This window comes from Agelaius phoeniceus, chromosome 8, assembly GCF_051311805.1.
Source record: "Agelaius phoeniceus isolate bAgePho1 chromosome 8, bAgePho1.hap1, whole genome shotgun sequence".
In the NCBI taxonomy this organism is placed as follows: Eukaryota; Metazoa; Chordata; class Aves; order Passeriformes; family Icteridae; genus Agelaius; species Agelaius phoeniceus.
In genome coordinates this window covers 30,880,762-30,902,628 of record NC_135272.1, presented here as the reverse complement: position 1 = coordinate 30,902,628, position 21,867 = coordinate 30,880,762, and the positions used below count along the sequence as shown (strand labels likewise).

Genomic DNA, 21,867 nt, shown 5'->3' with positions numbered 1-21,867 from the left:
TAAAATTTGCAAGGGAGTGAAAAGGGAGAAAATGTAACTTAATGTTTTTCTTTTCATAATTAACAGTAAGACATTTCTTCCAGTGTATTGCCCAAGTGCCAGTCAGTCGATTATTTGTGTTTTTTAAAGAGTTCCTTTAAAAATAGTAGAGGCTGAAGCACATTGTCATTTTTTGTGTGGAAACTGAAAAAATGCATGAATCTACCCTCTATTTCCATAGTGAGCTTATTCCTTGGGCAGGGATGTTGTGGAGGCTTCCTGGAGTGTTCTCTGTAGGCTGCTGCTTTACCTGCTGGACAGCTTGTGGGCAGCATCTCCATGGCTTTGTGTGGCCATCAAATCATCACAGGGTTTGTTCCCAGTATAATTGTACAGTCCAATACAGATGAACTGGGGAGGGCAGCCAGATTGACAAATTATAGCTGTCATTGGGATTGATGGTCTCTTTAAATGAGCTTTTGAACTTCTAAAGAAATACATAGCTTTTGTTATATTTTTTGTAAAATATTTATCATGTTTCAATTTTTGAAATGTAATGCCCATATTTGAGTTTCATGTGTAGGTGCAGAGGAAAGATGTAATGGATGGCATTTTCACATCCTGCTTGTTTTCAGGGTTTCCTTTAAATGTAATGGTAATGCTGTATTAGTGTACTTGTTTCAGAAAGGATTATGAGAGTTGTTCTATAATAGCTGTAATCCTTTGTGTTTGACATGTGCAGAGTATTGTACAAATATTAACAAATCTGTACAACACTTCAGTGAGCTAGATAGGGACAGTAAGATGAAAAGTTTGAATTATTCAAAGTCAGTATTTAAGTAAATATTGGATCCAGGATTAAAACTATCCTCAGTGTTGTAGAGAGCCTGATTTCCTGTTTCTCAGAGTAGTCTTTTCATGACTTGATTGTCCAGCTCCATGTGTTTGTACTGCAGCCAAGTTCTGGTATCACTAAAAGTTAAATGAAAGGGAGAGTTTCACAGACAAAGAATAGTGGCTGTTTTTAGTTGTGTTAGTTTGAGCTGTGTTGCCTTTGGTTAATTATTTTTGATGAGACTTTGTGTTCACTTCAGAACTGAAAAATAGATTTTCTATTTATAATGGAAATTAAGGAAGAAAATACATGTAGGTTTTTCTTGCAGCAAATATCTGGGCTGATACTCAAGACTGTAGATATGAACAATCTGCTGATAAGTGAGCACATGCAAAAGGAGAATGTAACAAAATGCTTGATTGTCCTCATGTGCATTAGAAATTTGACTACAAATAGGTGGCCATATCAATAACTGTCACTCCTACCAGAATTAGACTGGCTATCTCAGTTGTTCCACTGGAAGAAAAATTGCATTGAGACCTCAACATTATTTGCTTCAATAGCTGGCATGGTAGGTTGTTTTTTTAGTTTTAGTTTGTTTTGAATTTTGTGAGAACAGCAGCAGGTCCATGCTCTGTGCATTTACTTGTGTTACTGTATTAAATATTAATGAGCAAGAGCCAGACTTGATGTAGGACTTCAGAGAGGATTTAAGAGGTTTATATAATCTGTGCTCTTCTTCTGTAGGATTTTTGCTCCTTAATCTTTCTCTCCCTTCTTTAGTGCCTTTGTACGAAGCAGGTGTGGTTTTCTCTCCATCATCAGTGAGCAGTCCTGGTTCAGGCTCCTGGCACATCATCCTTCTTACCCATCATCTCTAAACCTGTCAAGCAGTGGTTTAAGACCTTTCTATCTTGCCTTCCCCCAGTTTGATTAAGAATTATTTTCACCCTGTTTCCTATTCTTCAGACTTTATTGAAATTCACTTCACAAGATTTAGGAGCCTTTTGGGCCAGTTCCTCAAGTGCGTGTCTTCACCTTCCTGTGCTTATCAGCCCTGCCTGTCACAGTGCTGCTTGATGTGTTGTTCTTCCCTGACTTCTTTGCTCACTCTTCTTTGTGCTCTGAAGACAACCTTCCAGTCACTCACTTGTGTGTTGCTGTCATTTTCTCTTTCTGGTGAAGTGCTGCAGAACAACTTAGTTCTTAAAATTTTGGGAGTGATACAAGCCCAGATGATGGCATCTCTCAGCTCTGCCTTTTTATTGCTAACTTTTCTCACATTTTCTGTCAGCTTCCCTTTCTGACACCCTTAGCAGAAATCTTTTTCAGCTTATGCTTAGGATGTCCCAATGTATTTTCCTACAGTTTTTGTCCATTTGTCTTGAACTTGGAGTCTAGAGGAGGAATAATCTCGTTTGTCGTTCCCAACCCAAAATCTTGCTGTCTCTTACATACTCCTCATCTGCTTTGTTGCTTACACTCAGCTCTACCTTTATGTCCAACTAAATATACTTCTGAAGTGCTTTCACTGTGTCTGGTGTTTATTTCTGGAATATTTTTCTCTGTCCTTCCAACAACATAGTAAATTTTACTATCCAAATCCTGAATTGACTGTGCCAGCACCTGGTTGACCCCACTTTTGCACACTCCTCCCTTTTTTAGCTGCATTGATTTTGATGGCACCTGTCCTCTTCAAATAACTTCTGCATTTCTGCTGCTGTCTGTTGGCCTGTGTTTGTTACTGTCATTCTCAGTTTCTTCTTTTGTACTGGTCATAATCTCAGTGTACTCCTGTGAGGCACATTTCTTTTTGCTTTGTATCGTGAATATCTCCTGCAGGATCATTACATTTTCTGAAATCTCATCTCTTCTTCTTCTTCCAGTCCTCCTTTAATGTTTGCATTAAATTAGCTAAGAAAGTAATTTATAGTTCTTTTTTTTTCCAGCTTCAAATAAGCTAGGTGGCTTTTTAAAAAAATTATTATTATTATCATGCTGTTTTCCTTCTCAGTCACAGCAGTACTGAAAATTGTTTATTTGTATGTAAGTGGCACTTAGGAATCCATGCCCTGTTGTGCTTGGTGTGTTTGCTCTGGTTCTTGTGCATCTTTTGCTTTTCCTCATCTGTAACCAGTGCACAGCCTGCCCAGGCAGGTGATCTTACCTTCCCTGTAGAAGCAACCTGGCTGAATCAGTACCAAACCAGTTCAGTGCAGCAGTGAGTGGGGAATCTTGTGCAGGTGTTGTCCATATGTGCTGGGTACATGCCTGGAAATGAGAAGGCTGATGGTAAGTTTTTTCATCTGTCAGCATATCATTTTTCACAAGGAGTGGAATTTTTTTGAAGGCTTAGGGGAAGGACGAATTCTGTTCAAGGTTCTTTCATTTTATTACTGTAAGATTTATGGCATTGCCAAGCCCCTTCTTTGGACTGATACCAGACTTGCCATCCCTCATCCATTTGGAGTGCAGAGCTCTCTTCCTTTATTTTTCCAGCTTTCATTCCAAAGATGGAAAAAAATCAGCATTTGAACTCTTTTTTGAAGGGATTAGTTTGTTCAGTCCTTATTTCTAAACTAGAAAGTAAGGAATGCTTTAAGGGAACTTTGAGATTTTCATAGTTTTATTTTACATCCCACAATAGGGTTTTCAGTTTTAGAGCACTAACTTATTTCTCCTTGCATTTAACCCACTCCCTGCCCTGTTGAAGTTGCTTTCTCTGCCTCAGTTCCCTTCCCCTCTAGACTTGAAGCTGTTACCTTTTGGCTTGGATCCACCCATGCTGACACTGAAATGAGGGCCTCATTGAAGTAAGCATTCCAGGAACAGTTTATCCTTTGCTAGTTGATAGAGATTTTTAAATGCAGAGTTGCTTCTTTGGCTTTTCTTTCTTTGAGCACTGAGCTGGGGCCAAGTGTGTTCCCAGGCACTCTGGAATTCCTCAGCAGTTCCCTTTTTCCTGACTGCCTGTTCCCAAAGGCTGGATGGGGAGAGACGCTGTCATGTGCCCTGGCTCTTGAGCCCTGTGCCTCAGTACCAGGAGGAGTTGGCTGCCAAGATCTCTCCAAGTCTGACCTTTTCTTGGAGCATGGTTATTTCAGCATGCTTTGCTCTTTATCTTGAATCACAGAATACCAGGTTCTCCGTGAACAAAACCAATTTTTCCTAATTTACATGTGTCTTTCAGAATGTCCCTTCCTAAAGAACAGAGGGAATCCATTCTTGTATTGTGCATTCCACCCTGCATATTTTGTTACAAGTGCCTAATTAAGTATGTTAAGTGCTAGTTCTCAGTAATTGATAGCACTGAACCACTCATTGCATATCTAGGGGAAAACAATAGACACAACTTTATAACAAGCTGATCATAGCCACCTAGGGGAAGGTGTAATTTTTAACTTCTAGCAAGGTTTAAATGACTGGGAACAAAGTCCAGACAAATTCTTTAGGTTGTTACAAAATGAGACTCTGAGTTGCAATGCTTTTAGGCTGCCCTTCTCTCTCGTATGTAGCCTCAGGCACTGAATTGGAGCTTGTACATATATTTGGTTCCTATCCTGGTTTTCTTCTGGCTCAAAATCACGTGTGTTGTTTTTTGCTGGATTGTTCTTGTGTACCTGTCTTTTGTTTGCTGCCACAACAAGAGACAGAGAATCCTAAGGAGAGCTGCTATAAATGCATATTCATGTTTCTTCTACCCTTCCCCCAGTCTCCACTCTCTCCCTCCCACCCCTTCCCAAATTCCATTAATATTTACAGAACAAGAGCCAGAACTCCAGCATTAATCTCAAATTCAGAGTGAGATTTTTCTGGCTCTATCTGCAGCTAATGTAGAAGACAACAGAGGTTAGAAATGCACTTTAAAAAAAAGAAAAAGAACAAAAGGCCTTTTCATATTCAACACACTGGATGGATTGTGTTAGGTAAAAATAAGCTTTCAAAGGCCAGAGCATATGTAAAAAAATATTACATGTATTGTTGTTGGAAGGCAGAGGAACATTTATTTGCTTACTGAATGCGTTGAAAGTTCCTGAGCTTTAACTTATATAAACTCATTGTTTCTTCAAATTTTGTGTGTGGAGAAAACAGTTCCTTTGTTCGTCTTACTGGTTCTTGTACAGATAAGCAGTAAAACCAAAAAGTCAAATGAACAGAAAGAGAACTGTGTTGATAGTTACATGCCAGCAACGTACAAACTAAGCATTTGTAAGGAGATGTCTAAACAAACTTCAAAACCAGTGAAGTTTTGCAAACATAAAGTTCATAAACAAACTGAAATTGAGTGGAGTGAAGAGAATGAAGAATTCAGATAATTTGCATTCGTTCTCTTTGACCCCTAACTAAATATTTTCTTTCATTTTCATTGTTAAGTGCATAGAATGTGTTACTAACCATTTTGAATTGACTTTAAAAGCCAAAATCAAAGATAAATATTACTGTTCTTCTAAATTGTTTTTGTTTCAATGTTGGTTTATTCATTGGAAAGTATTTGCTGACTTCTGTAGTCTGCACAGGCACTTACTCCTCTGTGACCCCTGTCCTTGATTGTTTCAAGAGTCACTTTTCCCTGCCATGGGGAGGATACCTTGTGTCCCTGACAGTTGCTGTGTGCTTCTGGCTTCTGGTGACCTCAGTGAGTTGTCAGCAGACAAATTTTGTTAACTGTGTCAAGTAAGGGATTGTGTCCATCTGGTTGTGAGGCCAAGGGTTATTTCAGAGGACAGAAGCTGATCTGAATTCTTTAAATGAAGAAGGAGGTCATCTGCATGTGCTATGGAAGATGGTAAAGCAGTCTGGAGAAGCTGGCTCTGCAGTATCCATGTGCTGTTCTTCCTCCAAGGAATTGAGAGACCTATTTTAGCAAAGGATTCCTTGATCTATCCAATACCCCAAAATACATAAACACAGAAAATGTTGGTGGTTTTCTTTTTTTGCCCTTTTCAATATGGATTCATTTATTCTTAAATTCCAAGATAATACCAATACCCATCAGTCTATCCTTTAGTCTGGAAGTTTGTATTATTTGTTTTTTTGGGAAGGGCTCCCATATTTTCTTCTCATCTCTCTGGCATTAGAATTGGCTTATCTCACTTTTCTGATGAACCTACATTTTCCAGATAAATGAAAACATAGGGGTTTATTTTTCAAAAGTGAAACAGTCGGATTGCCTTTTTGTTTCACTGGGATAAGCATCCACGATGCTCTGGGGAATGGAGAATGATCTAAAATAAGCCTAGCTGTTTTTTGTTGTTTATCTGTTTCTTTTTGCATCTGTCTTAGTATTTATTGCTACCATCTGCGTTTCATTTCAGGTTGTCTAATGTCTCATTCTGCATGTTCTTTGCCTATTCTTTTTACATAGCCTTGGGCTGTAATATCACCATTTGCCTACAAGAGATCCATTTCTATCTGTAACAAAATGAATTGCATTCATCTGTGTAATTCATTTCTAATGAATGCCTTGCTCCTCATTAAACAGTGATTTACCTTTGTTTCCCTTTCCTACACTGTCAACACGAACCATTTTGAGGTCCTGTGGAGAGATGCTAATTTGAGAAAGCAAAAGTCAATGCAACTAAGCACTCATAGGGGCCATCCTCCTTGGCACTTTCAAAAATATTCATGGGACATGTTGCAGAATAAAATTTGCAGGTGGATAAGAAGACTCAAAATATTTTCCTGTTCATAAGCTCTCAGTGTACGAAGGCAATGCTTGACAGTTTAAATGCAGTTCTCCTTGACACTGCCAGGAGCAAATGAATCTTCTCAGACTTGTCTGTTCTGCAAGAATTTTACCTATCACAGGCACATTTTGGGAGACTGTATTCTTGGTTCACTGTCCCCTCTCTACCTTTTCAGGAATATTAAAATATTTTGAATGTATTTTCAGATTAATATTTTTAAATACCTAATTTTGAGGTACATCAAAATGTTACAGACTTGAAAATACTTTATTTCAAATTTTTAATGAGATGCAAAGATTCATGTAAATATTTATTGCCTTTGCCAATAGTATCTAAAGGAAAAGGATGAAATCCATTAATTAATGAAATAGGGTTGTGGAGTAATTTTGTTACAGATTTGGTTCTTATGCAACTTTTGTGTAATGCACTTTGAAGCTCTCCAGCAAAATTCCCTTTTCCAGCCCTGCACTTTGCAGAACAGCAGAATCTGCCATGTGTGCAAATAGATCTGTGCTGCTGACAGATGATGGTTAGAGTATGGGATGAATTACCAAGTTTATTTTCACTTTAACCCTAAGCAGATTTTGAACTGCAGCAATGGATTATGAATATGAAAGTACCATTGGTAAACATAATTTAGAGCAATGCAGGAAGTTTTATTTACAGCCTCTTCAGCTCTTACTTTGGTGATAGTACAAGCCACTCAGCAACACTTTTGATCACTTGAATTTAGCTTGGCATTTTTCTGTATTTATTTGTGTGTTGGGCCAGCCTGATCCCCAGTTGAAACTCTAGAATTGCCAGTGGGCATCAGTGGATTTACACCATGGACTAATTTGATCATGGTATTATGAGGGGATTGGAGTATGGGAGGTTGGGTTTTTGTAACTGGTCTTGCCTAAGTCTTGTAGTATTTGGAAGTAAGAACACTGATTAATATAACAAAACCTTATTTTTAATATACATTTTAGAGGACAAAACTGACCTTGAGAACAGTGTGATGCAGAAGAAAATTAAAATCCCCAAACTCTCTCTCAATCACATAGAAGAAGCTGGGGAAGTTACAGATTATGGGGAAGAAGATGTGGAGCTTAGACACAGTAAGGTACTGAAGTCTTTCTGGTTTTTTTTCACTCCTCTCCTTTTTTTATCTTTTTTTGTAAGTGCTTGGGGCATATATGAACATCCTAGCTTAAGAATTCCAGGCTTGCTTTTGATCCCCTTAAAACAGTGTGTTTGGTGAAATTGGGTCACATTCTGTGTGGGGGTGGGGTATGGGTTTTCAAAACCTGATTTAAGTGCAATCAGACGTTTTCCTGTGTATACTGTCTGCACAGTGTAAGTGCCACCTGGGACTGATGCAACAATGCTCTTCCACTTTGGCTCAAAATGCCTTAAAAGTGACCAGTACCCAGCTGTACCAGCTGTTCTTGGTGGCAGTGGGGACATTGCTCACTGCTTGTTTGGAATTGGGAAGGGTGCTCTGAGACTGCCCAACTACAGTGATTGAGAAGAAGAATTGACAGGACTGTATCCCTCCATACTAACTCCCAGTTGCCTTTTTAGGTTCAAATGCCAGAAACCCACTATGGAAATGTATTTATTTTTTAATATCAAATCATTTCTTTAAAAGTCTGCCAACCTTCAGAATAAGATACTGCTTGATGGTTTCATGTGTTTTGCAGCTGCAAGAGTGATATGAGTATATTTCCTTGTGGTGGGCCAGATTTTTTTTTAATTGTTAATTTTTTTTAGAGAATGAATGCTGCAGTTGTAACATCAAATAATTTTGTTTTCTACCACATTACTTATGGATAGTGTGGTATGGGAATTTGATAGTGTCAGTTTCTCACCTCTACTCTGTGAGCTGCATTTACTTTCCTTGCAGTTGCTTGGAAATTCAAATGCCTTTTCTTATTTGGCCAGCAAAACTTAGTGACTTTACATATTAGTGTACTGTCACATATTAATCCCACTATCCAGGCCCCAGGAAAGTGGTGTGATTTTATATGTAGGGTTTGTGCAGATGACTGAAGGTAAAATTCCACTGAGAGTTCCCAGGTCCTGAAGCCTCTGCAATGCAGTACTAATATAGAAGGAATCAGTTGATAAGGAAGATGAAGCTGGATGATATATTCTGTCTCCAGCTTCAGTGTTTTCAAATCCCTTTCAGTGTTTGCTGATAGTGTTAACTCAGTCACTCGCATCAGGCAGTTGGGTGAACGTGCTGTAGGGATACTCAGTGAAGGTTTTGTCTCTCAAAGTGTGGGAAGGACAAGCCCTGAGCTCACAGAACAGCTTTGTGCCTGTGCTGCTTTCACCTCTGATGTCGTCACAGGTGACAAATGGAGAACACAGTTCGTTCTTTCTCTTGCTTATCAGAAAATCAATTGCTGTCAGAAATCTGAATGTTAAGGGTAAACTTTAAAGAAAAAGAGATCTAGATCAACTTTTTCAAAAAGAAATTAATGATACGGAATCAAGTGACCTGTATACACTGCCTGTATACACTTTGTAAGTGTTGCACAAATGTGGGAAGGCCTTTAACTGCCTCAGAAGTTTGTACATGCATGTAGCTGAGTTACAGCTGCATGTTAGTTGTGCTGCATATTAGATCCATAAGAACCTGTTAAGCAAAATATTTTTGCAGACTGGCTTTGTCTTAGTCTTTTGGAAGACAAGAATATTACCAGTTCCCAAGACTCTCCTAATTTATTTGTTTTCTATTGTAACGTGCAGAGACAAGATGGGAGGAAACAAAGTGAAGGTACACACAAAAGCATTGAAGCAGTTGTTGCTCGCCTTGAGAAACAGAACGGGATGAGTCTCAGTAATACTTCCAGCCCTGAGGAGGCTTTTATGGAGGCTACAGAAGGCATGAACAATATGGACGATGCTGTAGTTCCTCGGATTCTCTATGAGGAATTGCTGAGGAGTTACCAGCAGCAACAGGAAGAGATGAGACACATTCAACAGGAGCTTGAGAGAACGCGGAGACAGCTTGTGCAACAGGCAAAGAAGCTAAAGGAGTATGGGGCACTCGTGTCAGAAATGAAAGAGCTCAGAGACTTGAACAGGAGGCTCCAGGATGTACTGCTCCTAAGACTAGGTAGTGGTAAGTGCCGGACTTAAGTGGGACTAGTTTGAATGAATTTTGCAGGTGTGATCAATAGTCATGGAAATGTATTTGAAGAATAGCAGTGGTTGTTAAACTGGACATTGAATGTTAAAAGGGTTTTCTGCTGTGGCTGTACAATATGTGTCGAATTTGTATGCTATGTACGTCTGCGGCTTTCTTTAAAAACTAGAGGTCTTTGTGCTGGTATGGCTGAATCAGAGTTCCATTTTAAGCAGCTGTATTATAAAGAGTCTCTGACCTTCCAATATATGCTGAAAAAGTTAATAAAGCATCATCTGCAAAATATACCAATATGTTCCAGTTTAAAAAAAAAAAAAGTAAAGAAAAGACGCTGGAATGAATAGTTGGGCTAAAACTAATTTATCCTTTGCAGTTAGGGATTTTGTTTGTTGTTATGTGACTGTTACCTTCCATTTTCTGACCCCTCTTCCCTTCAGCAGCTTATTAGAATGTGATATATTCCTGAAGTTTTAGCAGTGGCTTTAAACAGCCATGCTATTTGAAAAACAATGGATTGTTAAAAGCATAATTAAAAAGGCTTTATATTAGTGTCCCGTTTATCAACACTTGTTGCAAAATGCAGGTTTTTGTAATTTGGATTTCAGTTTTTAAATATCTTGGGTCAATTGCTCCTTTGTTTGGGTTTATAACAATCATTTAAGCATTATGTTGGAATAAATGGGAAAAAAGACAAAATAAAAAGTTCATCCTTTTCATTGAAGATGGTACCCTTGGAATACCTTCAAAAATTGGACTAATTACATTTATTTGCAATTAGAATGTGGTACTGCTGTGTTGAAGATTTGCTCGGTGACTGAAACTTGGTTGAAATCTATGCATCCAAACTTAGCATGCCGTTCTTATGTCTGCCTTTGTGTATCTGGAAACTTAATTTCTGCATGTGAGTTGGATATTGGCTCTTCTCCTGGACTGGAACGAGTGCATGCAATTTGCATGTGGGTCTGAGTCCTCACGTACAGAGCTGGATCTGGGAGAGCATGTGCCTGTGCTGTAGCATGTGTTCAGGTGTGCCCACACCCTTGGAGCCAGGTTCTTGGAGCGTCCCACAACCTAAACTGGGTGTCTGATTGTGAATGCTCATCATTGTTACACTGTGCACAATTAAAATGTCGTTACTCACCATAAACATTCTAGTTAACTTTCTAAATAAAACTAAATAGGCAAGGTTGCCGCAGCCTGAAAAAGACGATGTGGTTGGCAGGAGATTCCACTGAGCTTTCTAAAATTTTCCTTGGATGGAAAGATGTTTCTTCATCTGCAAGTAGTTAGCTGGAATTTATGGGAATGGAGCACGAGCCAGATGTTGGTAGGCAATGGGGCTGAACAGCGTAAAGTACCAATTTAGTTGGTAGACTTGACAGCAGTTGGAGTGGTGAGACCGGCAGTGAAATGAAGACAGCTACTGAATTCTATCTCTTTTCTTTCACTTTAAGAAAAAGAAGATGCATTTTTTTGCTTCAGCCAAATAAAGAAACCTTAGGAGAAAAAGAGAAAAAAGGGGAAAAAAAAAAGAAAGAGGAAAAGGAACCCTGGGAAAAAAAATACTGAATCGTCTCTAAATATTGGGCATGCATTTCTATTGTATGTATCAGTGTGACAACTGAAAACAAATCCCAATTACGTTGAAGACAAGTTCTTTAAATTTAATCACATACCTGGAAAAATATCAGCTATACGACACTTCCAAAAAAAATTCCTTGTTAATATTACTTGTAAGGAACATTGGATGGTAAAGGTGGAATTTGGCCGTGCTGGCTTTGTCCTTCACAGGGTTTGAATTTCCTAAGACTCAGTGTATTAACTGTTGCTTACTCTGTTGTTTTTCCTTTTAGCCTCATTCACAGCAGAGAAACAACCATGTTCTAGAAAGATCAATACAAAACTTATGAATAATTAGCAAGGGAGACATCTTCAGCATGTTCTAAATTAGAGAGTCTGATGACAGTATGAAAAAGTACTACTTTTAATCAAGAATAGATACATAAAGACTTTTTTAGTCTTCCTTACTTTTCCAGCTTATAAATGAGGTATGTTTGGGTATGTGAATAATCTCTGAAAATTGTTCTGAAAATAAATTACATCCTGAATTCATCTGCAGTTGCAGTGATCTCTTAAACCTAGAGTTTCAAATTACATGTAATTTATGTTACACTGCACTTCTAGCAGGCTGGACTTAATGCAAACTAATTGCATTTCTGTTTCACCTTAGAGACTTGTGATTTCTTTGCATGAGATGACAGCTGGTTTGTGCTGATGAATTGCAGCTGTGGGAAATGCTTGCCTGTTGCCATTTTAAACTTGCAGATCAAATATAGAACAGTCTCTTGAGCTAACGTGCAGTCAAGTAGTCAGTCTCCTAATTTCCCATCAACGTGTTGAATTCAGTGAGGAGCTGGAAGTCAATGCATTGTACTTGAGACTTAGGCCTTCAGCTCTGCTGCTAAACTGGAGCCACTTTTGTGGCAGGAGTGAGGAGGTTCACCTTCCTCATGGTGACACCAAATTGTTCTTTGTCACAAAAGAGCCTTGGAGGCAGCTGTGGCAAGCTACAGCAGTGAAATCAGTACTGATCCATGGAGAAATACTTAATATCATCTTTATGATTTTAGTATATTATTTCCAGGCACATCTCTTCACGGAGGAGGCAGGCATTTCACCAGGGCTGTAGGGACCAGAGCAGTGGAAAAATGGGATGACTGTTGTGGAAAAGGTTGTGGTGTCCCTCTTGAGCTCCTGGAATAATGTGTGCAGCCTCTTGCATTGCCCATGTAGGGAGCTGGAAGCCCTGCAGGTGTAGGCCTTTGCAGTTTGTTTTCTTACACCTGAAAACACACCTAATTTGCCCTCTTTTTGTCAGTAGAGAGTAAGATAATTTAAAGAATTAAATAACTGACTCTCCCCTGTAGGGACTTTAAATAGCCCTTGGATTGCAAAAGAAGAATTTCAATAACTTCCTAAAAAAAAATAGCTTTCTCCTGGGCAAGATCTGTGCCATTTCCTGTAGCTGGAAATATGATCAGAAGTACTGAAGTTCTATAGGGATAATGCTTGGGTGTTTTTAGCTCCCTGATAATTTCTTCAATTTCATGTTAGATTTCTGAGAATTAGTGTTGCTCCAAAGTCAGGTGGTATATTCACATTCATTCAGAAACATTGATTCATCAGCGTGTGCACACAGACCCCCAAGGTTTTATTTTTAATCCCAGTTTAATTTCAGTGATCCAGTTTACAGTGTCTTGGGACTGACACCAGAGTAGGGAGAATGAAATGGGATTTGTGTCTTACCACATGTCAGGTATTAGTGTTTTTCAGCTTTTCTACATTTGTTTGGCTTTTTGATGTTAAAAGAAAAAAAAAGGCCCAAGGTTTCTTTCAAGTACAGAAAGTACCTATTTTACCACTTCTCAGACTTGTGTTGTTTTGCTTCAAATTCTAGCAGACCATGTGCAAAAACTTTCTGCTTACAAATGTATGCTGACCACTTTATCAGTCAATTTGTTTTTATTTTCTTCCTAATTTCAGGAGTAGCATGTAGCCTAAGATGCATTTTTGAGGAAAAGGGGTGGTAAAGGGAAGCCTTCTACCTCTTCATCCTGATTTGAGTTTGCTGGCCTCTTGGATATTCTAAAAAAAACAGCAGTCAGGAGAAAGATTTTGCAATAAAACGTTTGTTTCCTTCTTGCATTCGTCTTTTTTTGTTTTTCCCTGATCCTTATTATGTAAGTGCTGTCATTGTTAAGCCTTTAGATGGAGGTATATATTTTTGTGTGTCCCATTCATCATCTTTAAAATAAGATGCAGAGAGGGGGAGCTTGGAGTGTGGTGAATGGGGCACACCACTCTGGCAGGCAGGCAGGAGTGCAAGCTGCATGTGCAATTCCCAGCCTGCAGGGCTGAAAATGCAGAGTTTAGTGGTTGTGGAAGTGGCTGTGGAGACTGCCTGGTTAGAGGCAGGTTTCTGTTTGGGAATCAAAAATCAGGATATAAAAAAGAGATTTTAAAGGCTTTCTTTTGGTGACTTCTAAGCAAGTGGTTAAAGCATGAATTGGAGCGGAGGTAATTCTGACCTGTGAGAGCTGTGGTTGTTGTGGACTTTAATCAGCTTTTTCCTTGGGGAAGCTCTGGAAACCAAATTCCAGCTGTGTCAATATATGGCTAAAAACAGTAAAAGACTTCTAAATAGGGAGTAGTAAAAGTGTTTAAAGGGAAAGAAATGTTTCCTGCAAGGAAGAAGGTGGTTATACTTAGGTGTCTCTGTCAAAGTGACTTTTAAAGTATAAGAAAATAGCCCTTTGTTGAAGAATGTGAAGTAACAGCTTCAGAGATGACTTCTTAAGGTCACACTGGCAATTACATCCCTGCACCTGCTTGTTCAGCTGTGCCCATGCTGAGGGCAGGCTTTGGGTGCTTTAACCAGTCCAGGTCTTCCCCCAGTCTCAATCAGCTTTACAGTCTCAAGTTTAGGAAGTTCAGTTTGTCTTGGCTGTACTGTTGTATATTCATGGTACTAGAGGTGTTTACTAAGATCACTATGAAATTATAATGCAAATGGGATGTTTTGTGATTTCTCTGTTTGTGCCATGCTTGCACTGGGGCTGGCTCTTAAGCCCCTCTTGTTGGTGGCACTGCAGCGTAGGATTGTCTGAGTTGCCAAGACAACTTTTAGTCATTGGTGAGCGTGGAGTGGCAGCCAGCTGAGAACATTGAGCTGGCTCTGTAGGTGTAGGATAAGCTATAGGATAAATGTCAAATGCTGACAACGGAGGAAGCACTGCTATTGCTGTATAATAATCTCTAAATGAAACTGCACAAAGTAGGAGGGATGAATGCTGTGCTTGTTCCAGGCACAGGAACTATTTAAGATGCGTGACTAAGACCTGAGCTGTGGTGCCAGCGTGACTTGCAGAGTTGGATCAGCTCAGGGCTGGGTCTGTGTGCACAAACACTGAGCAGGGAGCTGAGGGGTGACCTGATGATTGATGGCTGAAGATGTCAGGGTTGGGCTGCAGAGTGCTGCAGTGCTCTCAGCACCAGCCTGGGACAATCTAGCACTGACAAGTGGGTGAGTTTATCCTTAGAGTTCTGGACGTGGGGTATTTCCATGGTGTCCAGAGTCTAACTTTGCTGTGCTGTGGAGCCACTGGCCCTGCATGGAACTTCAGTGCCTGCTGGAGCTTCTTGGGATCCTAGAGCCACACATCAAGGGACACTGATGGGCTTGGGGCCATAGCCTAGACTCCTGGTGGAACCCCTGCAATGAATGGAGTCAGGAAATCCAGTTCACAAATCACTTTTAGTTTGTTCTGTCCTTTTAGGAACATTTTATATCTTCGATCTGGAAAAGAAAAGTTGATGACTAACAAAATAACTAATCCACTTTTAAGTCTCAAACATATGCTTAGTAGTATTCCGTTGTTTAATTTGTGCATTATTTTTGTTGATTAAAAATAAGAATCAGTGTTGGATGAATTGGACAATCAAAATTCTAATTTATGTGGGGTTTTTTAACCTTTGATATTCTTTCTGTGCATGATACTTCAGCATAAGGAGCCTGAGTCTGTTTCCTTCATAGCATTTCTGCAGATCCTCCCTATTTTTATAACACCTCTGTTATATCTAAAGAGATTTTGGATTTCTATAATATTTGTAATTCTGTGTGGATAATTTATGTAATTATCACAGTAAATTATGCAGGTTCCTATGCAACTATATGGCAATTCTTATTTGAAGAATTACTATTGTTGCTTTTGCTTTATAATTTCAGTGTCATTTTAACATAAATTCCTTAGTTTGAAGAAATCTTACCCATATCTGTAATTGTCCTTATGCTTTAGGAATAAAATTTAACACTTAAATTAAAATTAAACATTTTAATGTTTATAAAGCAGGAATACTTATCCTGCTTTTAGTTACTGATGTTCAGAAGTAGGATTTTGGTTTAGATTACTTCTAACATTAAAATGAACATGACTAATATGTTATTTTATGCTAATCATGGGTGATGAAGGGATTGATTTCATGTTCTCTGGGATAGCAGACAGCTCTCTTTTCTTAACTGTCTAGGACCTGCCATTGAGGTTGAAAAAGTAAAACCTGAATCAATTGAGCCCGAGCCTGAGGTACAGAAGACCTTCAGTGAGGAAGCAAATACATCAACGTACTACCCTGCCCCTGTTCCAGTAATGGACAAGTATATTCTCGAGAATGGAAAGGTATTTTATATTAAATATAGCATGAGTCATTTTTAAATGTCCATCTGGTGATGTTCGTGTGGAATTTTCATTGATCGTGGGGGTGTTGCATGGTAGTGGCTTGTAGAAGCTTCCTCAGTTTTCATGAAGGTGTGCTGTTATGCTGAGGAGAATTGTGAAGTTACACAGATATGAAGAGCATAGAAAAATATTCTCAGTGGTGAGAGCATTGAATGATGTGCAACATGAGGAATATAGATATTAAATAAATATTCATGCACAGGCAAATTGACATTAGTATTCAGTATGGTGGCATCCATAAATACACCAAATACTGACCAAAGTCAGTAACCCACGTTATAAAGTTACATGAATCTGTTTAACCAAAATACTTTTCCTAAAGGGTTTTTAATGTTTATAATACGCTGTAGTCATATTGCAGAGAAGCCCTCATGTTTAGGTTGGAGTGCAGGAGGTAGTTATGAACCCTGGAAGGAAAATGGGCTCTCTTGCTGCTGGTAGGAGCATTGCCACTGAATTGAGCTGATGTAGTGCTACTTTCCAGAGACTCTGTGAAGTTGCTGAAATACCATCTAGCTCTAGTTTGCCAGGACCTGACTGAGGGCCTTTCAGACTTCAGCCTGTTTAACACATTAACTGCTCATCTACCTAGGCCTGCTTTTACAGCTGTTTTCATTATCATTAAATAAGTGTGATGTTTCTTATACAAAACTATAATTCCTTCAGAATTGCCTGTGCAGATCCTGTTTCTTGCTGTATAGAGATGCATTTGGTACCCTAATCTGAGAATCTTTAGGGAGGAGCCATTTATTCCAGCTTTGCTGTGCAGTGGAATTACTGAAGGAATATAGCATGAAACTGCGTTTTCAGATTGGTGTTCAAAGATTGACTGCACAATGTCTGTCCCTCTTGAGGAGGAATTCAACATAATCACTGGGGACAGAATGTACGTGAAAAATAGTAGAATCTTGACAGTTTGACAGGTATTTGGTTCAGATGGCTTTTCTTGCCTAATATATTTAAATATGTCATTTCCTTGATTATTTTGTGTAAATTTGTGCGATGAGTACTTAGGGTGTATTACTGTGCGAGTTTCCTCTACCTCCTTCTCTTCCACTTAAGGTCTGTGGGATAGGGCACATCCTTTAGTATTTGTATGCAGCTTTTCCTGCACCCTTTTTTCATCTGTCAGCTTCTTGGCACTTCTTTTGCTGAAGTTTTCTGTCTTTACAGATATTAGTATCTCTTTAATTTTCTTTTTGTAATTTTGCTTCTTGGTTTGCCTATTTAATAGGTCTACAGCCAGCTCAGATGCCAAAAATGTGAACTAATAATGTATTTGGAGTGTTGGAGGGTAGTTTTCTTCAGTTTTCCTTGTTTATGGCTTTATTTCAGTATTCCTTTATTGATATGCACCACTAGAGTAGTTGAAGTACTTTTTTTCCAAATCTTACCCTTTGTGGCACCAGATTTGATCTTAGTAGGATTCTTTCAGAACAGATAAATCTCTTCCCTCCAGAGGGAAAACGGAGTCACTGAAAAAGAGCCCATGACATTCATTTAAAGAAAAGAAAGAAGAAGAAAGAAAGGAAAAAAAAGGGTTCATCTTCTGAGACACGTTTTAGATCTGTTGCAGATGTTAGCACAGGCACGCTGGTGAGCGTCACTTTGAATTCGCTGCCGTCTCTGTTGCGTTGTGCTTGAAGGTTGATCCCACAGTTGCTGAAATTGGGAGTAAATTTCCCATTGATTTCATCAAGACAAGAGTCTGGCTCATGGGGCAGCTCTTCCAGCAAGAGGGGAATGTCTTAATGTGGAGTTCACTAAGCTTCCCAGAGCTTTGGGGCTGATAGGAAACAGTAGGGCCTGTTGTAGAGAGGTAAACTGAGACACAGGCAGATTGAATTCCTCACCCTAACAGTGCTAGAAATAGAAAATGGAGATGTAAGATTGCTGTGGCTGTGGCTGTCTGTCACATAGTTGTTGTTGCCATAGGTGTTTCATACCAGCAAATGCTGTTTTAATAAATGAAGCATGTTAAAAGAAGAGATGATGTCTGAAGCATAAATATTAAAAATACTTCCTGTAACTTGTTCTTTTCTTTTGAGTAACTTCAAGCTAATGAATAATGTAGTAGCTTTAGAGACTAAATAATCTTTGGCAAAGGCAAACCCTAATTTTGGCAGAGAAGAATTGGATTTTTGATGAAATACAGCAATCCCTACCACTAATGTAATACAAACACCCAAAATTTGCTATGCCACAACATTTCTAATCTTAGTTATTTTCTAGGTAACTTTCCGACATTTTCCTGAAGAAGTTTTCCAGGATCTAACCAGAAATAACTGAATTAAAAAATGAAATTATTTTTTGAGCACAGACTGCTCACTGCTCATTGAAGTTGCCTAACAAAATATGTAGAGAGCACCAAAAAGAGTGTGCCTTTTTAAAAATCATTTATGAAGAGGCTCAACAACAGAGAAAAAGGAAAAAAAAAAGAGGGTGTTTGTGTTGCGGTTGTTACTAGTTTAATTTCTGTCCATGCAGACTTGTGAAAAGCTTCCTAGAATCCCTTTAGTGTTGGAGATTCTGCAGGAGAGGCAGCTTGCTGCATGGTTTTATGCTTTAAGGAAGGTAGAGTTTTCTTTTTTTTTAATATAACATAGCTTGTAGTCAAACCAGTCATATTACTCTATTTAAGTTTTTAAACATCTAGTTGCTTTTGAAGGATGCCGTTGTAACAAGAAATTTCTTGGGGTTATAGTCCTCATTAATAATTAAAGCAGGTTTCCATTTACAGGAAAAAGGGTATTCAGTTGAATACAGGCAATAAAATGTTTGGTATATAAAATTTTACAGTAGCTTTGTCCAATTTTCATTGCATTTAATGGGACTTCTGTGATACTGCTCGGATTTGTGTGGGTAGCAGGCACAGTTTATGTAAAGCCATATGAAATGAGTAAAACCACAGAAAACTAACAGCAGAGCAGTTAAGACAAACAGTCTTCTGATGCAGTTTTGCTGTAGGATTTTGTTGATAGCATTTTTTTTAATCATAAGGTCAAAAGTTAGTTTTAAGCGTTAATGTCGCAGAAAGAACCCCCATTGGACCAGACCTAATCAAAGCTAGATTTTGGCTATGGAGCAATCCAATGGTTTGGTATGTTGCACTCGTCCACATTGTCTGAAGGTGAGTGCAGTGAGCTCTGATCGGCAGCTGGGAGCTGTAGGTCACACCTTAGTTTGTTATGACGAGAGCAAGTGTGTGTCCCAGTGAGTAAAGTCCATCACCACATGAACAAAGCTCTGTGTGCAGAGGTAGTTGAGGAGTCTACACTGTACTCCAGGAGCTGGAGCATGGACAGACAGGGTGCAAAGTGTTTGTGGTTCTGTGCAGGGCCAGCGTGTGTGTCCTGGTTGCACTTGTGTCAGATTTGTGCTGGTTACTCGTGGAGTTACCTCTGTGCTGGTGCTGGAAGGTGTCCTGAGGGTCAGGGCTGTCAGCTCAAACACGTAGTGGCAGTCTAAGGATGGTGCTTGGATTCTTGTATGGCATTTGTCCTAAGACTGGAGCACTGAGAATCTTGGGTTGGAGACATAGGGTAGCCCTGTGGGAGACAACCGAGCACAGTCTGTGCTGAGTAAGGCTAATAAGCAAACTTGAGCATCTTCCTTATGGAGACTCTCCAGTGGCTTCACACTGTGTTTTCCAGTACCCATATTATCCTGCTTTACTACTTCAGTGAAATACCTCGACTTCCCATTGTTCAGATAGTGGAAAGTTTATGATGTTGCTGCAATGGGTCATTGCCTAACCACAAAACAGTATTCATGTGGTGCATTTACATTGATCGTGCATGATAGACACACTTTGTGTTAGAACTGGAAGTTTTACAAAGCTTCCCAACTCTCCTGGCTTATATTGAAATTGGAGCTCTCCAAGTCCTTTCTCCCCTTCCAGTTACTTCAAACAATCAGTCTGGCTCTTGCCAACAGGTACAGAATACAACTTAGGAAGTAATTCTGTCTCTACTGCCTCTGAAATATGCTTTGGGTAAAGTCTGTTTTAGCCAAAGGGAAGTGTTTCATCTTGCTCCTGAATTAGGCTGGTGCAACTGCTTGGTTTATATGCTCTGCATAATTATATAATACTGGATGTGTTCACTGTTTCCTTCTTTAATCTCTGTTCCTGACCACAGTCTTTCAGGAGAGAGGTTATGTGGGGGGGAAAAGTAGGGATTACTAAAAGGAACTATATTATATATTGAGGTTGACTTGAACTCCCTGACCCCCGAAATTGGAAGAGTTTCAGAGTTAGGCAAAATGGATTTGTTCAGCCCTAATTACTGTTATTTTAGTTCCTAATATTAATGTTCCTACAGCACTTGGATACTGTTGTGTGCTACATACCATAGATAAGTTGTTATTATTACTACCTTCTAGGTCCATCTTGGCAGTGGAATTTGGGTAGATGAGGAGAAATGGCACCAGCTGCAAGTAACACAAGGAGATTCAAAGTATACAAAAAATCTAGCGGTTATGATTTGGGGAACAGATGTTCTCAAGAACAGAAGTGTCACAGGAGTTGCAACCAAAAAAAAGAAAGATGCCGTTCCCAAGCCACCTCTCTCACCTCACAAATTAAGCATTGTCAGAGGTAGGTTATTTGAAAACTTTTGCTTCCTGCTTTGGAGTTTAACCATTAATCACCGAGTTGAAAGATGCTTCTTTTCAGCTCATTTAAAATTAACTGATTAAAAACTGTAATTCAGATTGCTATTGCATTGTGAAGTGCATACGTACCCAGGAACAGTAAAACACATTGCAATAGCTGTGCACAGTGCAGGCCTCCACAGCTGAAGAGTTGTACATTGACTTCAGTAAGGTTTGAAAATCATCACTTTAGACCATGTGCAGGGCAGGACTCTGAGCCTGGAGAACAACATGTTGTTCTAGAATTCATTTGTAACATGCTGATTTTTTTAAAGTGCATATATTCCTTTAAACAAGACTGAGAGTAGCTTTACGACATTCTTTTATCCAGACATAACCAGCTCTGGCATGAGGCACAGAAACCATTATAGCTGTGACTATAAAAATACGCATACCTTCAAAGGCAAGAAAGAATAGTTCTACCCTTTTAAGTGAAGAAATGGAAATAGTAAAAATTAATTGTTGCACTTGAATTGGAATTTGGACAGGAAGTGTAAATCGCTGACCTCATCTGGTAGGGAAAATTGCAATGACACTTTCAGTAACTGCAAGCCTGAGTCCATGTGTGTAGTACTTTGAGAGAGAGGAGGCTTTCTCCTTTATTTGAACTGAATGGTGAATTTCAGTCCCTTTGTATCATCATGCCTGTGTTGCATCATTTCTGTCTCTCTTGGTATTTCAGGCTTCTTTTTAAGTCAGAACTGAGTTGTTTCCTCATGGAATGCATACTGAAATTGGATTTTTAGGTTGTGTGTCCATACTAAATTGCAGTAGGGCTGAAAGAAACCTCCCCATTGGTAGAGATTCATTATTCTGCATTTCCTGTTCTTAGTTGCTATGTGCTCTTAACTGTGAACTCATTAATAGGTGGTGTAATTGGCTATGAAAGTACCATGTTTTGGAGTAAGAAATACGGTTCCTCTCTGAGTGTGTGCGTGTGCCTGTGTCTGTGTTGTGTGGGGAGAAATTGGAAACTTATCTCCATACTGTCATCTTTCTTAGTTTATAAGAAATGAGGAAAGGACGTGGGGTTTTTTTTCACCAAGCTGCTTCAGGATTATATGTGGAAGTGGAAGCTGTTCCATGCTGATTTTCTAGTTCTGTCTGGGGTCTTTAGGTACAATCCTTACACATGTAGCTGAACAGTGACGTACTGGCCACATAAGGAATCCACTCTGTGGCAGTGGCTCTCCCAAAGGGGAAGCAGAATTGGTTGCCCTGGTGTGCGTTTACAAGCACGCAGCACAAGGGGGTTATTTTCCACTGGCCCATTGCAATGTG

At 39.2% G+C, this 21,867-nt stretch overlaps 1 protein-coding gene across 14 annotated transcripts in view; it reads left to right on the top strand.

Moving 5' to 3' along the window:
- LOC129124075 (BEN domain-containing protein 5) overlaps positions 1 to 21,867 on the top strand; it is an 883,204-nt gene that overhangs the window by 535,242 nt on the left and 326,095 nt on the right. For 6 of the 14 annotated variants that reach the window (XM_077182496.1, XM_077182493.1, XM_077182494.1 and 3 more), the window contains 4 exons: positions 7,473 to 7,606; positions 9,241 to 9,616; positions 15,725 to 15,873; positions 20,317 to 20,530. The exons of 3 other annotated variants lie outside the window; for them this stretch is intronic. In XM_077182496.1, coding sequence (XP_077038611.1) covers positions 7,473 to 7,606; positions 9,241 to 9,616; positions 15,725 to 15,873; positions 20,317 to 20,530 — 873 coding nt within the window. The remainder of the gene's footprint in view (positions 1 to 7,472; positions 7,607 to 9,240; positions 9,617 to 15,724; positions 15,874 to 20,316; positions 20,531 to 21,867) is intronic. 5 more of the 14 variants (XM_077182503.1, XM_077182502.1, XM_077182495.1 and 2 more) reach the window with 4 other exon arrangements.